Below are 14,318 nucleotides of genomic sequence, written 5' to 3' on the forward strand. Positions count from 1 at the left end.
AATAATAGACTTATATTTTCCCAGGAAGTGGGAATATGGAATGGAATTCCAAATGGAATATGGAAAGTAGCAGTAGCAGTTTGCATTTTACATTTATAGTGCTGAGTATGGAAATGCACCATAGTTTATCTTTTATTTCTCTGCATTGTGTAGGCTACACTCACAAATACATAATATACAGAGGTTAAATTGGGCTGGGCTGTCCGGGGAGCCACCAAGAGGTCCGAATCAAATCAGACCAGGTAGGCTAAATTCCTCAATCTCCATGAAGCTGCACAATGAAGTTTAAACATGAAATAGTCTTATTCTCCCATTGAAGCCTAAACCCCATCACTAGTTGCTAGTTTGTGTGGTTTATTTTGCCTACTTACACTCTGCGAAAAGCTTTATAGCCTATGTCTCTTATCTTTTACAAAGAACAAAGGGGCAAAAATGTACATGCTGAAGGAAAAAGGGAATATTCAAAAGTTACTTATTGTGAGAATGGTCTCTTCTGGTCAGACAGTGAGGCCCAGTGAGTGTGTGAGTGAGTAGGAGTGAGTTCAAATGTGTGTGCGTCAAAAGGGGAAGGTGGCAAAATATGAGCGAGGAGTGGAAGCGGTGGGAAAGGGAGAGTGACAGGTGTTCTTATAGCCAACACCTGCACCAGGTGTGCCTAATGATCCATTAACGTCCTGACTGCAGCCTGCAGCCTCTCTATTACTGCCTTTATGCCGACCGTAAACTCGGAGGACCTGACTTTTCCGTCCTCAAAAAAAGTGTGTGTTCATGAGATCAGCTCGGAAAACAAATACAGGAAATGCATAAATAAGTTATTAGAACTGCTTACTATGGTTTAGCAAGAAGGAACATGTCTTGAGGGTTTCTATCTATAGTGTAATTTAGTGATGAATTACCTTGCCTATTTGTAATGAGAGTGAGATTGGCCTCTTGTGTTGTTGCGAGGGAGGCCGCCATGGTTGGAGAATATAATAGTGACGTCAAATCGGATACGTCGGGGCACAAGACTTCCGCACGAGTCGCCGAGCAAAAAATCTTACACTCTGGGGGGCATGAACTTGGGGGCTCACAGACATTCACTAGTGTAGAGCACTACACAGTGAATAGCAACCATAGAGCATAGCATTATTTCAGGCTGGGAAAAGAGTCACGGCCAGCTTCTCAGAGTCTGCCAGTAACTGGGCTGACTGCCCAGCTGATCATTCATTGCTATTACATTGGTGTAAATCCTTCAGAGCGCCTTATTTAAACTGCCTAAGCCTGTCTACTCTTGCCGCCTTCTCTGCAAGCCTTTTTGCAACCCACCTCCTCCTTATCTCCTCCTCATCTGACTTATCAATGTCTAGTTGCCATTGGCGCATGCTCTGTTCTGTACCCTACACTGTAATAAAGGAAAATAATAATAATAATAATAATAATATAATAAGCTTTATTTGCATAGCACCTTTCATACACATAATGCATAGTGTGTGTGTGTGTGTGTGTGTGTATGTATGGTTCCGTCATGGTTTCTGTAGATGCAGATGTAGATGACCACAGGCTGATAAAGACCGGGCATCCCATGTGGTCTGAAGCACATAGAGACTATATTGCATTAGGAATGACCACTGACTCACCACCTTCCTCTACACCTTCTGCCAGTAGAGGGCAGCAGAGAGCCACTCCCCTGCATCACAGTGCTGAGAACAGAGCGCCACACTCATTCTATCTTACTGGCCAGCATCTCCACACAGGACAAGGGGCCCAAAACATCAGTAGTTTCAATGAGGCTTTTAACATTGGTATTTGTACACGTTGTGACTATAGAAGTGAACTATGACTGAACTATGTTCATTTCGGTATTCAGAAATATGTTTTTTTTTTTATTTCCGGCCGAAGCTGCATTGTATTGATTTTAAAGTGGCAGTAGACCGTGGTTCACGTATTCTAAGCCATTTAAAGCAAACTTTTATATTTTTCTGTCAGTCATATATATTATATAGAATATCCAAATTGAATGCAGAATTGTCAACATTTCGAAAGAAATATAAGTTGAAGCATATTCTAGTTAGCCTGCTGAGACTGCACTAAGTTATAATGTAAACAGAATGCTGAGACTGCACTAAGTTATAATGTAAACAGAATGGACGGAACATGAAAACCGGACGGATTTGCAGTTTTGGGAATAAGGTGGATAGCCAACACCTGCACCAGGTGTGCCTAATGATCCATTACCGTCCTGACTGCAGCCTGTCTACAGCTCCAACACCTGCAGGGGGCGCAGGGGGTCGTAACGAGAGAAGAGACGAGTGCTGCCCCGCGGCACGACTCCTCATGACAAGGTATGCTGATCAAAGTCATTTTTATTAGGCGTTTGCATAGTACATTTTACATTTTACATTCCAAATAAGAAATGTTCATCATATTAATTAGAAATAGTCATGTCTGGTAGACTACAGTAAACATTCATAAATTCTACATCTTGACAAGTATGTGATAATAGTTGGTAGATAGTTAGTAGTACTCATAGTAGTGTATGTGATAGTAGTTGGTAGTTAGTTAGTAGTAATCATAGTAGTGTATGTGATAGTAGTTATTAGTTAGTTAGTAGTACTCATAGTAGTGTATGAGTGGTGAGCATCAAGGGGAGCTTTAGGACCCTGAGGAGTTTCTCCAACGCTGCTCAGGACTGGGGATCCAGTCTTACTGCTCTGTAAAGAGGACGTGAACACACATGTACACACACACACACACACACACACACAAAAATACACTCATTCACACATACACACACAAACGCACATACACACACACAGACACACATCCGTAAACTGAAGTTAAACCAACACTGTAATATTCCTATTTCCTCCATTAAAGTTTCTCAGTCCAGGACTAGGCTTAATTGATGTACTGAAGAGGCCAGTTTACATTATTTTTTATCAGAAGATCAACCTTCCACCCGCAAAGACACACACATACACACACACATACACACTCATGTCTGTATTAGGGAGAGATGGACTCACCTTCAGTGGTGCAGATGAAGTTGAGTTTGTCGGTCTCAGTCAGGTTGCTAACCCACTGCCCCCCTCCAGACTCAACTGCCCCCACTCTGTGTTTGCAGGACTCCACTTGCTCTTGTCCTGGGGCCCAGTGGTTGTAGCAGACGTTCTCTCCACAGACCCAGAACCAGCCCAAGCCACAGCCGTGACGCAGGCCCAGCCACACGTGAGCAGTGGAGGCTCCTTTAGCCCGCTCCCTCACCCAGCGCTGGACCCGCTCGGACGTCACAGACACCAGGTCCACATGGAGCTCTCGGCAGTACTGCAGCGCCTCTTGCCAGGTCTTATTCTTACGGATCAGAACCAGCTTGTCTGGAGGGAAAATAGAGGAAAGTGAGATGCATGTGTTCAGTGTTGAGATTCTGAGATTCTCATTTTATCTTCAGTAACTACATGTGCAGGGTGACCAGATGGACAATTCAGAGACGGATGGCAGCCACACCAGCAGATAGTGACATAAATCAGAACACCATTTAGAGACAGTGACACTGTAAGGAGACAATGGTGAATCAAGCTGAAAAAAGACTGACCTTCATAGCAGATGAAGTTCTGAGTTCTGAAAAGTTCCGGCTACATGGTGCTTCATTCCACTGACCACTGGACTTAATTTCAGTGCACTTATCTGCATCACCTTTACCATTGGGTTCTCCAGATTTCCAGTGGCAGAATGAGGAGCTGCTGCCATCTGACCACTCCCAGGCGTCTCTGAACAGGCCAATCCAGACAGATGTACCTCCACTAACCATGTTTATCTGGTCATTCTCTGCCTGATTCCTCATGCTGGCCAGGTCTGTGTGCTCATCTCTGCAGTATATCTGAGCATCTGCCCAGTTCTTCTCATCAGTAACCAGCACATAGGGATGTGTGGAGTCTCCCCCTGTGGTAATTAATGCATGGGTCACAGTTAACTGAGTTTCAGCACAGCTTTACGGTCTGAGCTAGTGTGAGTGTAACAAACTGTTACTGAACAGTTTGGCCATCTGTATCCATGAGTGAGTCTGAACTGAACTAATGTGAGTTTACCTGAAGTCATAACCTACTGATTTATTGACCTGCAAAATTTGCCTGCATGTATTGCTGAGTGAACTAGACTGCATTTCCGGCAGGAACTGCGAAAGTGTGCTTGCCCTGGTCTGGTCACCAACGTGAGCAGACAGTGACATACGCTATGCTGAACCTGGCTTGATCCAAGCATTCTAACAGTGCCTTTCAGTGTTGGAGCAGTGGCAATACCTCAAAAGCTCTATTCAACTATTGCCTTGCGGGGTGAATGCGGTTCGTTGGATTTTACCTGTGGCCTGCCTTCGAATTTAGCTTCTATGACTAAAATCAAATCAATAAAATAAAACAACAGCAGTGATTGGCTGCAAAAATAAATAATGTCACGCGTCTTGCACCTCTCAAACTGGGCTATCAGGTAACCTAGAGAAAAATTTGAAATTATGAAATATGACTAAGGCATTAAAATGCTGCTTGTTTGTCAGGATACTTTTTCACTGATTTATTTTAAAAACATGAGCTATGAGTGTAAATGTTATATATTCCATCCCCTAATTCTGTTTTACTGGTTTATTTGACAAATAATCTATATGGATTTGCTCTATAAAGACCTTATGTCTGTTTGGGATTGTTTTGAGAGCCTATTGATGTATCTCAGAATAAAGGAATGTCCACAACATTAGTGATGTTTTTTTTGTGTGTGAATGTATTTTACTTAACTCATTGAATGTAGCTGGATACTCATGAACGCATGTCTCTAATAGCCACAATAGGAGTAATTTTAGCAACACCGTATTTTGTGTGGCCCATAACGACCCAGTGGATCATGAAAATGTGCCAAAATTCACATTCCTTGCTTGTTGTTGGTACATTAATCCCATTCAGATTGCCACTTATCTGAGATGTAAGAGTTCAGTATAGGTTTAAGGTCTGGGGCAGGGATTTGACATTCTGTGACTTCTTCATTGAGGGCTTGCTTAGCAGCACTGTCCGCTTTCTCATTTCCCCTCAGACCAACATGGCCTGGGACCCAGCAAAAAACTACACTCAAGTTCTGGTTCTTTAGACGTTCTAGTTGATCAAGCTCAGCTTTGGTTGTACTTTTTGCGTGACATTAAAGCCTACTGGAAAGATTTTTAATTGCAATTTAATTGAATGCAATTTACTTTTACGATTAAATAAAATTAATTTATCCCTCTCACCCATAGTTTTTTATTTATTTACAAATGTACATAGGCCTACTGTAATTACATTTATACATAGTTATTCTACTGATCTTTATACTATTCATCCTGCACATAGACATATTCTTACTACTACTCTTATAATGTTGTTTCTGCACTACAATGACACTGTTTCCACACGGCACATAGCTGTATGTTATGTACATATCTGTTATATATTTGTCATATTGAATATCCATATTTATTCTGTTTTATTATATTCTGTTAATACACTGCATATATCTATATTATTATTTCTACTATTATAATGTTACTGCTACATCTACATAGCCTACATTATTCTACTTATTGTATGAGATAACTGCTAATAGGGATGGGCATCGTTAAGAAATTATCAATATCGATGCCATTGTCGAGTCTGCTTATCGATGCGATTCCTTATCGATTCCCATATCGATTCCTGTACCATTTGCTGAACACTTATAGGATGGCTTTGAGAGTTGTTGGCTTTGAATGTCTAATTTAAAGTGATTTTAGAGAATGAATACCAAATGTGCAATATCAAAAAAGAAGTTAAATGCTTTAAAATTTAAAAAAGTAAACATTTCTAAAACAAAGCTTTGTATTGGAATCGTTAGTGTAATCGTTAACGTGTGGATGTCTACGATTCCGATGGATTGGAATGTTTGGAACCGGTTCCTAACCGATACCTGGAACCGATTCCCAAGCCTAACTGCTAATACACTGTACATATTTATATTTAATTCATATTACTCTAAACCACGTTCTGTAAATCAACTGTATACTACTGTCTACACTGCACTATATTTCTTGACCTGTCTCTGTATGTTTCATCACCTTTCTATACTTTGCCTCACATTGCAACACAGCTCAGATCTTTGGTTGCTATGAAGGCCAGTTGTTCTAAATGGATGGTTGCTATGGCCAAAGGCCAGTTCTATCTCTGCTGTTGTCAAGCCGTTGTCAAGCGGGCATATCGTAGAATTCTGATTAACCTTATCTTATTGAAAACATCTCTATTTTACTTAGCCCACTTCCATACAGTGGGTCCCATTAAGAAGCGGCCACTTCATTCACCGTGATTCACACAGCAGCATTATTAAATTAATCTGTCACCATACGCCTATGCCTACGTTTGCAAAGAAAACATTTTAATTTGATTCACATGAAACGTTACATTTCATGTACATGTTGACAATGAGTAGGCTAGTTTTGGTTGTTGGTGGTGTTATTGCATCCCTTAGTTATGCCCACAATGCAAGTTCCCTCGCGATTGGAAGCTCCTGTAGACAATAGTAGACGCATTTCAAAACATCGCGTTAGGAGTCCTTGCCACTTCTTTTAAGCTGTCACAGACGTAGGTGCTACTTTTAGGGCTAAAGTGCTTCGTGAATTACTGTTAGTAAAAAAAAATAGCAGTCCTAAAGTTACACGTGACGAAGTTACGAGTGCAAGCATCTCATATCAAATGACCATGGCATTACCTAAACAACATAAATCCCAATTAGCAACATACATCTCCTCCCTATTCACCTTATTCAGCCCTGCCCATTTTTTAAAATTCCACGTTGTCTTTAAACTTACGGTCGGCTAGCTACGTCTAGTTAGCTTCATTGGGATAACACGGCAGAAGAGGATAGAGGATAACTTGGGAGGAAAACGACAAATGCCATCAGGAGGTCACATTGCAATATTGTACTTCGCTACCCAAGGCTATTCACCCCTACGGAGTGGGTAGACGATGCGGCAGTGGCCGCTGTATCTTATGGAGAAACTCGCAAATCCTTATCTGTATGGTAACTATGGTAACTATTTTAGAAAGTCATTACAGAACAGCCGCTCCAAAGTCAGTTTTTTCCTAATTTCAGATAGGAAAGCTGTATAACAGAAATGTCTTAAGTCACCAAAATCCTAAATAAACGTTCCTAACTTTAGGATGACCCATAATATATGATGCCAGTCATCTCGATAGAGCTCTGCTATCTCAATGTATCGCAATGGATGTACTGCTCATAGTCAGCCGCAAATATGGTTTGACCCCAAAAAAATTCTAACAAAAGGTTTCTCAGTGGTTTATAGTAGTATCAGATGTACGGAAGCGTATTGCATTCATGACATAAAATAAAAATGCACCCTGTTTGTCTGAATTAATGACTTGGCACATCCTGTTTTTCTGAATTGTTGAGTTAACTATCTCATCAATACAGAAAAACAGCCCTGTTTCTCTGAATTAACAAGTTATTCTGATTTTCTGAATTAACGAGAAAATTATCTCGTTAATTCAGAAAAACAGAGCTGTGACTTGCATGAGATAAGCTTATAGATACCTGGACTAGGTGTTTTAATGTTTGTTTTAGGTGTTTGGTTTGGCTGTCAAACCCTCCGCAGCAAACTGAAAAAGTCCGATTTAACTTGGGTTTTATCAAAGAATGTCTGTGGAGATGCATAAATATAGAACACTGCTAGATTCTAAATCACATTCAGTATTTTGTGTTTTAGCTAGCAGCTAGCAGTAGCTAGTTATAGGGATGTTGGCTGTGATGCCTAGCCTACAATGCAGCCTGCATAGGCTACCGATCATTTTGATCATCACCTCTGTTGCTGTTTGCTTGGCCGTCTTTACAACTGTTTTTCTGAATTAACGAGATAATTTTCTTGTTAATTCAGAAAATCAGAATAACTCGTTAATTCAGAGAAACAGGGCTGTTTTTCTGTATTGATGAGATAGTTAACTCAACAATTCAGAAAAACAGGATGTGCTAAGTCATTAATTCAGACAAACAGGGTGCATTTTTTTTTTTATTGCATGAATGCAATACGCTTCCGTACAGATGTACTTAAAAACATACTAAACGTTTACCAAAGTTTGACTCCAAGAAAGGCCCCATTTTCAAAATGGCCGCCGTCAGGTCCTTAAAATGACCATTACTCCTTTGTATTCCTCCTAGACCAGGAATAATGGTACATGAATGGTACCTGGTACATGTTTTGGCCATGTAACATTCTAATTAGCATATTTGCATGATAGATAAGTGATTACAAGTACCATTATATATTAAAGCAATTGGTTACAAGTATATTTATGCAAAAAATAAGTACATTTCCCTGAAGTCACTGCATATTTCTCCCTTCTCAAATCGTTTTACCAAGTGTTGGTGGTTTCTGTGGTTCATAACCATTCTTTTGATTCCAATAAAGAATAAATTCATTAGAATTATGTGGTACTGTAAAATTAGTCAAAACAGGGCTGGAACGTGAAGGCTCAGTACCGCTAACCCCTTTTATTTTTTTGTTTTTATTTTTTAATATATTTTTTATAATGCATTTTGGGTTTTTTCTTTTGGTTTTTTTTATATATTTTTTAATACTTTTCTTATTTATACATAGCTTTTTCTGTTTTCTTTAGTTGTTTCCTCTTATTCTGGTTTATCTTTTATACTTTTTTGCACTGTGACCTTCACTAGATTTACCATTAGTCGTCACACTCTTCCTTCCATAGAGGTTGATTATAGTGATTCTCGCAATTCCCAATTTGACATGGTCCACAAGCAGGCATGCATGGTAGTCTGGTAGCAAATGCAGTGGATCATCTGCTTTCTGGGGCAGCAGTCTTACTAGTCATAACTGGCAGGAACCAATTGTCCACTAGTTTCCATCCCCAACCCACTGTGTTCATGTCACCTTCCTTTCCAATCCACACCATGATCTGGAAGTAAAACCTTTGGCAGTGGCATTTGGTTGAGGACTCAGTTGGAGGCAGAAGTTCTGGGGTTACAAATAATGTGGCGGTAACAATTTTCTTGCTAAACAAGTTGTAGCGCAAAGACGCACCTCCATTCACAGACGCACCGTGACTATCACTGTCAATAGTCGATCATAATCTCCAAAAGGCAGATATTCTCCTTCAGAATCAGATTAGGTGAATAACATAGCCTAGCCAAGACTTCATCACACTTGAACGTTTTTTCAACATTTGGTGTCGGCCTATTTCTACTTCAATTTGTGCAAAATTATGGCCTGCATCGCTTCCGCGTCATTACAAACAAATGCAACAAAAAAACTTTTTGCAGCGAATTTGGGCTTGAATCAAAGCTCTGGAGGTCTAGCAACTAGTGGAGGAGAGTACAAATGGGATTTGTCACCGTACTTGGAGCTATCGTCTATTTTAACCAGTGTTGTTGTTTGTCGCAATTAAAAAGAAATTACCCTCAAGAGCCGAATTACATTATTATTTTGAAATTAGGTCTCGGGAATTGGCTCGCGGGCCGGGAGTTTGAGACCCCTGATTTAACTATTCAGCCATTGCAACTGTTAGTTGTCATCAACTATGACTCCCGCCAACTGTTTCCTTTGCCCACAACTGTTTCAAAATAAAAGTCCTCACTACAATAATTCCCTATTAAATAATTTAACAATTTAAACTATTCAACTATTTAACTGTTCAGCCATTTCAACTCTCTGTTGTCATCAACTATGACTCCCTCCAACTGTTTACTCTGCCCACAACTGTTTCCAAATAAAAGTTTGTTTTGCATTTTATGTTAATGTATGTTTTGCTTTTTCATGCACTGGTAATTTCCTCGAAATTACATGTTCTAGTTTGCACTTTGCGATTAAACCCTTAGCGATCTGGCTCCGTAGTGAGGATCAAGTTTTATCAACTTGATAAAAATGGCAATACTACCCAAATTCCTTTACCTCTTCCAACACATCCCAGTCATAATCAACAAATCTTTTTTTTCCTACACTGGATTGCCATTAACTCCTTCTTCTGGAGGAGCAAACCGGCAGTCAACCTCCCTTGGTCCACACAGAACTTTCCTTCTCAAATCACTCAGTTAAAGGTGTTTTTTTTTCTCCTTTTCTAAACTGTCAGCTAAATATAATTTACATAATGCCCATCTCTTCATGTATTTTCAAATTAGACACTTTGTGCAGAAGCTATTTCCCAACTTCCCTGAACATCCCCCTGAGTCAAAAATGTACTCTCTCCTATCCCTCAACCCTAGTCAAAGATGCCTCATCTCTATTCATAGCTACTTGGATACTTTACACACAGACCCTACCAAAGCCTTGAAAAACATGTGGGAACAGGACCTGGCCATTTCAATTTCAGAGACACAGTGGGAGCATATGCTTGACCTGGTTCACTCTTCCTCCATGTGTGCTAGGCATGGCCTGTTGCAATGCAAGATCTTGTATAGAGCACACCTTACTCATGCTAAGCTAGCTAGGATATACCCTGATAGAAGTGGTGCTTGTAATAGGTGCAAGGGGTCACCAGCCGATCTGGTGCATATGCTTTGGTCTTGCCCAAGATATTCCAAACCTTTGGGAGTGCCCTTATCTGTCCTTGCACTTCTTTCCCACATCTGTGTTGAAATTTTAGCTTTAAGAATTCTTGCAGTAGAAAGTTCCATCATAATAACATCCTGAAAGTATAACAGCCATTTTTTAACAGGAAGTGTATGTGGCGGTATCCACCTCTGCACAATTAGTTTCTTTGCTAAAGCCTGCAAGGCAGACTTTACGCTGTTTTTCTGTAAACTTAATTTGTAAGTCATCATTAAGCAATAACAGTCTAGGTTGTAAAGGAATATCCATTTCCAATAACTCTGACAAGTGGACACCATTTCTAGATTACATAGCATCTATTGCTATTAGCCCTGAGAACATTTGAGCTGGCGGAACTCCCTCACAAGCATTAGTCTTTATCTAATCTTTATTATTTTTAACATTTTTTTATTGCCTGTGTTATATTGGTTAGTTATTTTGTTGATTGGTTTTGTTTGATTCTTTCTTTTATATATATGTATATATTATTTTATATATTTTGTTGTTGTTTATTAAGTGTGTGGTGGGTTGGATGGGATAGTGTAGGGTGGGGTGGAATAAGCTGACATTACTGCTACTTTGCCTTTTATATCTTTATATGTGTACATTGTAATCATTGTACACCTTTATACTCAAAAACATATATAGAGGATGCATTACCTTATTCAAATTGAAATGAATGACCATTTTAGAGGGTTCATACACAGGCCTCTGTTCAGGCTAATTCAGAGTTGTTTATGATCAAAGTTATACAACTCCAATTTAAGTTACTTTTAGGTGCAATAACTTTTACATTTAATGTCTTTTTGCTAAAGTCTGTTTTAGCAAAAAAAAGGGTATGTGTCCAAAAACACATACAGAGTAGGAGTTACATGACTAAATCGTTTACATCTCTGGTTCACCACAAACAAAGATAAATCTTTACAGTAATTTCACAAATCATGTATTCTAAGTATGTAATCATGTCAGTGCAATTTAGACAAGTCCAATGGATTCATAGACCCAGAAAACATGGGGTTAGACACCAAGATTACTTGGCTAGGTCAAATAATGAAGGAGTTACGATATTTTAAGGGATTTCTGCCCATCTTGGACGCCATCTTGAAAATTACACTTTTCTAGTGGTCAAACTTTGGTAAACTTTTAGTATGTTATTAAGGACACCTAATGCTACAAAAAACAGCTGAAAAACCTTTTGTTAGAATTTTTTTAGGGTTAGGTGTTTTTTTTCCATATATGCAGCCGCCTATCAATCGGAAGTTCGGAGACAATGTGGGCAAAGCTAGCGCCCCCATGTTTGCGCGCGGAATAAGGTGAATAGCTAGCCACACAAGAAATTAATGATACTAAATCTCTGCTTAGCATGCTTCTCCGCTTAGCATTCTAATAACAGAAGGGGCACATTTATGTTGACCACTACAACATGACTCATTATGTCTGTAACGTTAACTGTATAAAACACTTACTTTCATAAAGGACGCACACCATCCAGCACATGGAAACCAATATTTTAGGTTATTGGCCACAAACTCAAAACGTGTCTCTCTGAAGCCCTGTTCTAGAATCTTTGCTCTGAAGGCTGTGTTGCTAGGCGACATCAAATAAACGAAATGATAGTCTTTCAGTATTAAATGTGTACGTGTGATTCCGAATGGATGTGTGTGGTTTGCAATTAGGATAAACAAGAAATAACATTTCCAATAATTTCCCATGATAAATTACATAATATTTGCACCTTCCTTACTTGTGAATCTCACACCGTATTTCAAGTAGGCTACACTAGTGAAATGTAATACAACGCTGCCACCTAGCGTTCAGATAGGTAGGCTATTTAACATTAACGTGACGCTTGTTTATTCTTTCGTCAACTCCATGCTTTTAGGAAAACAATCTTTTTATCATAGTTCCCTCTTCAATGGCGATTACCAGCTCGTTTTTGTAACAGAGATAGCTGTTTATTGTCCCTAGGTTTACAGAAACACCTATTCATATAAATACAGGAAATCAAGTTAACGCTGCCGACCACTGCTTTGTCTATTACATGGCCCAGAATGCCTTGCATGTCTTTACAACAAAACAACACAGTAAAACCTAAATGCCCGTAAACAAATGCATTTGCATACTTGTAACATTTTTAATAATACTCTCCCTTCATGATATGTAACAATAATGAAAAATGTAATTTGAATACCGTCAATGTGAAAACAACTCTATTATGTAAGCTATATATAGCTACTGTTCTCCTTGCTATTTCAGTTCGTAAGTCCATACTATCCCATGGCAGAGCAAGTATTTCATGATTGGGCAAGGTTGCCTGGAGACATTGTGCATACATGGAAGGCATTGTGATATAAGGTGAATGGTGAAAAGTGAATGGTGTGAGTTACCAAATACCTGTGGGTGGTTTGCCAAATGATGGAAACTTTTGGAATATTTCTTTTTTTTTTTTAGCTTATGCACCCTCACACTGGAGTCCCCAGTTCATATACAAAATTTGGTATCGATATGTGACAGTGTTCCTGAGATATGGACGACTTCCTGTTTCGGAGCTTCGCCGCCGATTTCGTTTGGCTGTGACGGGCAAACGCTTTCGAAAATCAAAAATCCTTCCGCTAACATTTGTGAGGCTTGGTCCAAGGATAATGTACGTCAAGTTTCGTGGCGTTCGGACCAAATTTGTGACCTGTGAAAATTTAGTTTCGCTTTCTGTTCAATCCAATATGGCGGACGAACGACACGCCCACCTGACGTCATCTTCGCGACCAACTTACACCGGTACTGACCGGACGTTTTAAAGTTGGAACGGTGTCTCTGTCTCAAAGGGCCTAGGCGCTAGAGCTGACAAAAAATTAGGGAGACGGGAATAATAAAACTTAAGAAGAACAATAAGTGTGCTGCTTTCAGCAAGCACACTTAATGAATAGTCTCCTCACCATCATAGCAGATGAAGGGTCTGTTATTACGGCAGGGGGCATCATACCACAATCCTTTGTAATTATTTGCACATATGTGTCCACTTTCATCTGGTTGATCTTTATCCCAGTTCCTGAACTCTGCTTCATTCTCTCTGTAGAAATCCCTGTCGGCCAGAGACCACTGCCACTTTCCCTGCTTCAGCCCAATCCAAGCATTTCCAGCACTTATTATGTTATTCACCTTCTTATTCTCTGTCATGTCGTCTATGGTGGCGAGGTCAGTGAACTCCTCTCTGCAGTACTGCTGAGCTTCTGTCCAGTTCTTGTTTTCCTTCACCACATGGAACTGACGTGGTACAGAGGAGGAGAGACTCCACAGACCTGAGTGGAGAGGAGTGAGCACACACACACACACACACACACACACACACACACACACACACATAATTGTTTTAGTGGAGGGCATATAGAATAAGATTCATGATTCATGATATTTGTATTATAAATGAGTCTCATTCTCTTAACTCAAACACACACACACATACTGGAGACTGACCTGAGAACAGCAGTGTAGCAATGAGAAGCAGAGTCATCATGTCTGATCTCCTGAAGTCTTTAAGTGTACAGTAGTCTTGCGGTGTAGCAGGCACTTTTCAACTTACAAAACATAAAAAAACCCAGAATATTACAAACCACAAAAAATAACGCAAAATGCACGGCACAACAAATTGCATTAGACAACACTAAATATCTGTTAATAAACAACATTTTCTACAACAAGAACAACCAGCAGTAACCTTACATACTGACCAACTAGTTGCTTA

At 39.7% G+C, this 14,318-nt stretch overlaps 1 protein-coding gene across 1 annotated transcript; it reads right to left on the bottom strand.

The window, feature by feature from the left end:
- Positions 1-2,210: 2,210 nt before the first annotated feature.
- On the bottom strand, positions 2,211-14,087 carry LOC143127874 (putative C-type lectin domain family 20 member A). Its single transcript, XM_076289588.1, has 4 exons — positions 14,051-14,087; positions 13,513-13,875; positions 3,006-3,353; positions 2,211-2,248 (listed from the first exon to the last, which is right to left on the bottom strand). The coding sequence occupies exons 1-4, from the start codon at positions 14,085-14,087 to the stop codon at positions 2,211-2,213; spliced, it is 786 nt and encodes a 261-aa protein (XP_076145703.1).
- Between the last annotated feature and the right edge of the window lie 231 nt (positions 14,088-14,318).

The sequence above is a fragment of the Alosa pseudoharengus genome, unplaced genomic scaffold (assembly GCF_046254945.1).
Source record: "Alosa pseudoharengus isolate Yale_2024_CS ecotype anadromous, Long Island Sound unplaced genomic scaffold, YU_APseudo_1.1 YU_APseudo_1.1_scf_17, whole genome shotgun sequence".
Lineage (NCBI taxonomy): Eukaryota > Metazoa > Chordata > Actinopteri > Clupeiformes > Clupeidae > Alosa > Alosa pseudoharengus.

What these genes read in the sequence shown, in the direction of transcription:
- LOC143127874 (XM_076289588.1), bottom strand. Translation starts at nt 14,087, where the DNA reads ATGACTCTGCTTCTCATTGCTACACTGCTGTTCTCAG. An exon ending in TGCTACACTGCTGTTCTCAG is followed by an intron (nt 13,876 to 14,050) that starts GTCAGTCTCCAG and finishes CTCTCCACTCAG; the next exon opens with GTCTGTGGAGTCTCTCCTCC. An exon ending in CTTCATCTGCACCACTGAAG is followed by an intron (nt 2,249 to 3,005) that starts GTGAGTCCATCT and finishes CGCCCCCTGCAG; the next exon opens with GTGTTGGAGCTGTAGACAGG.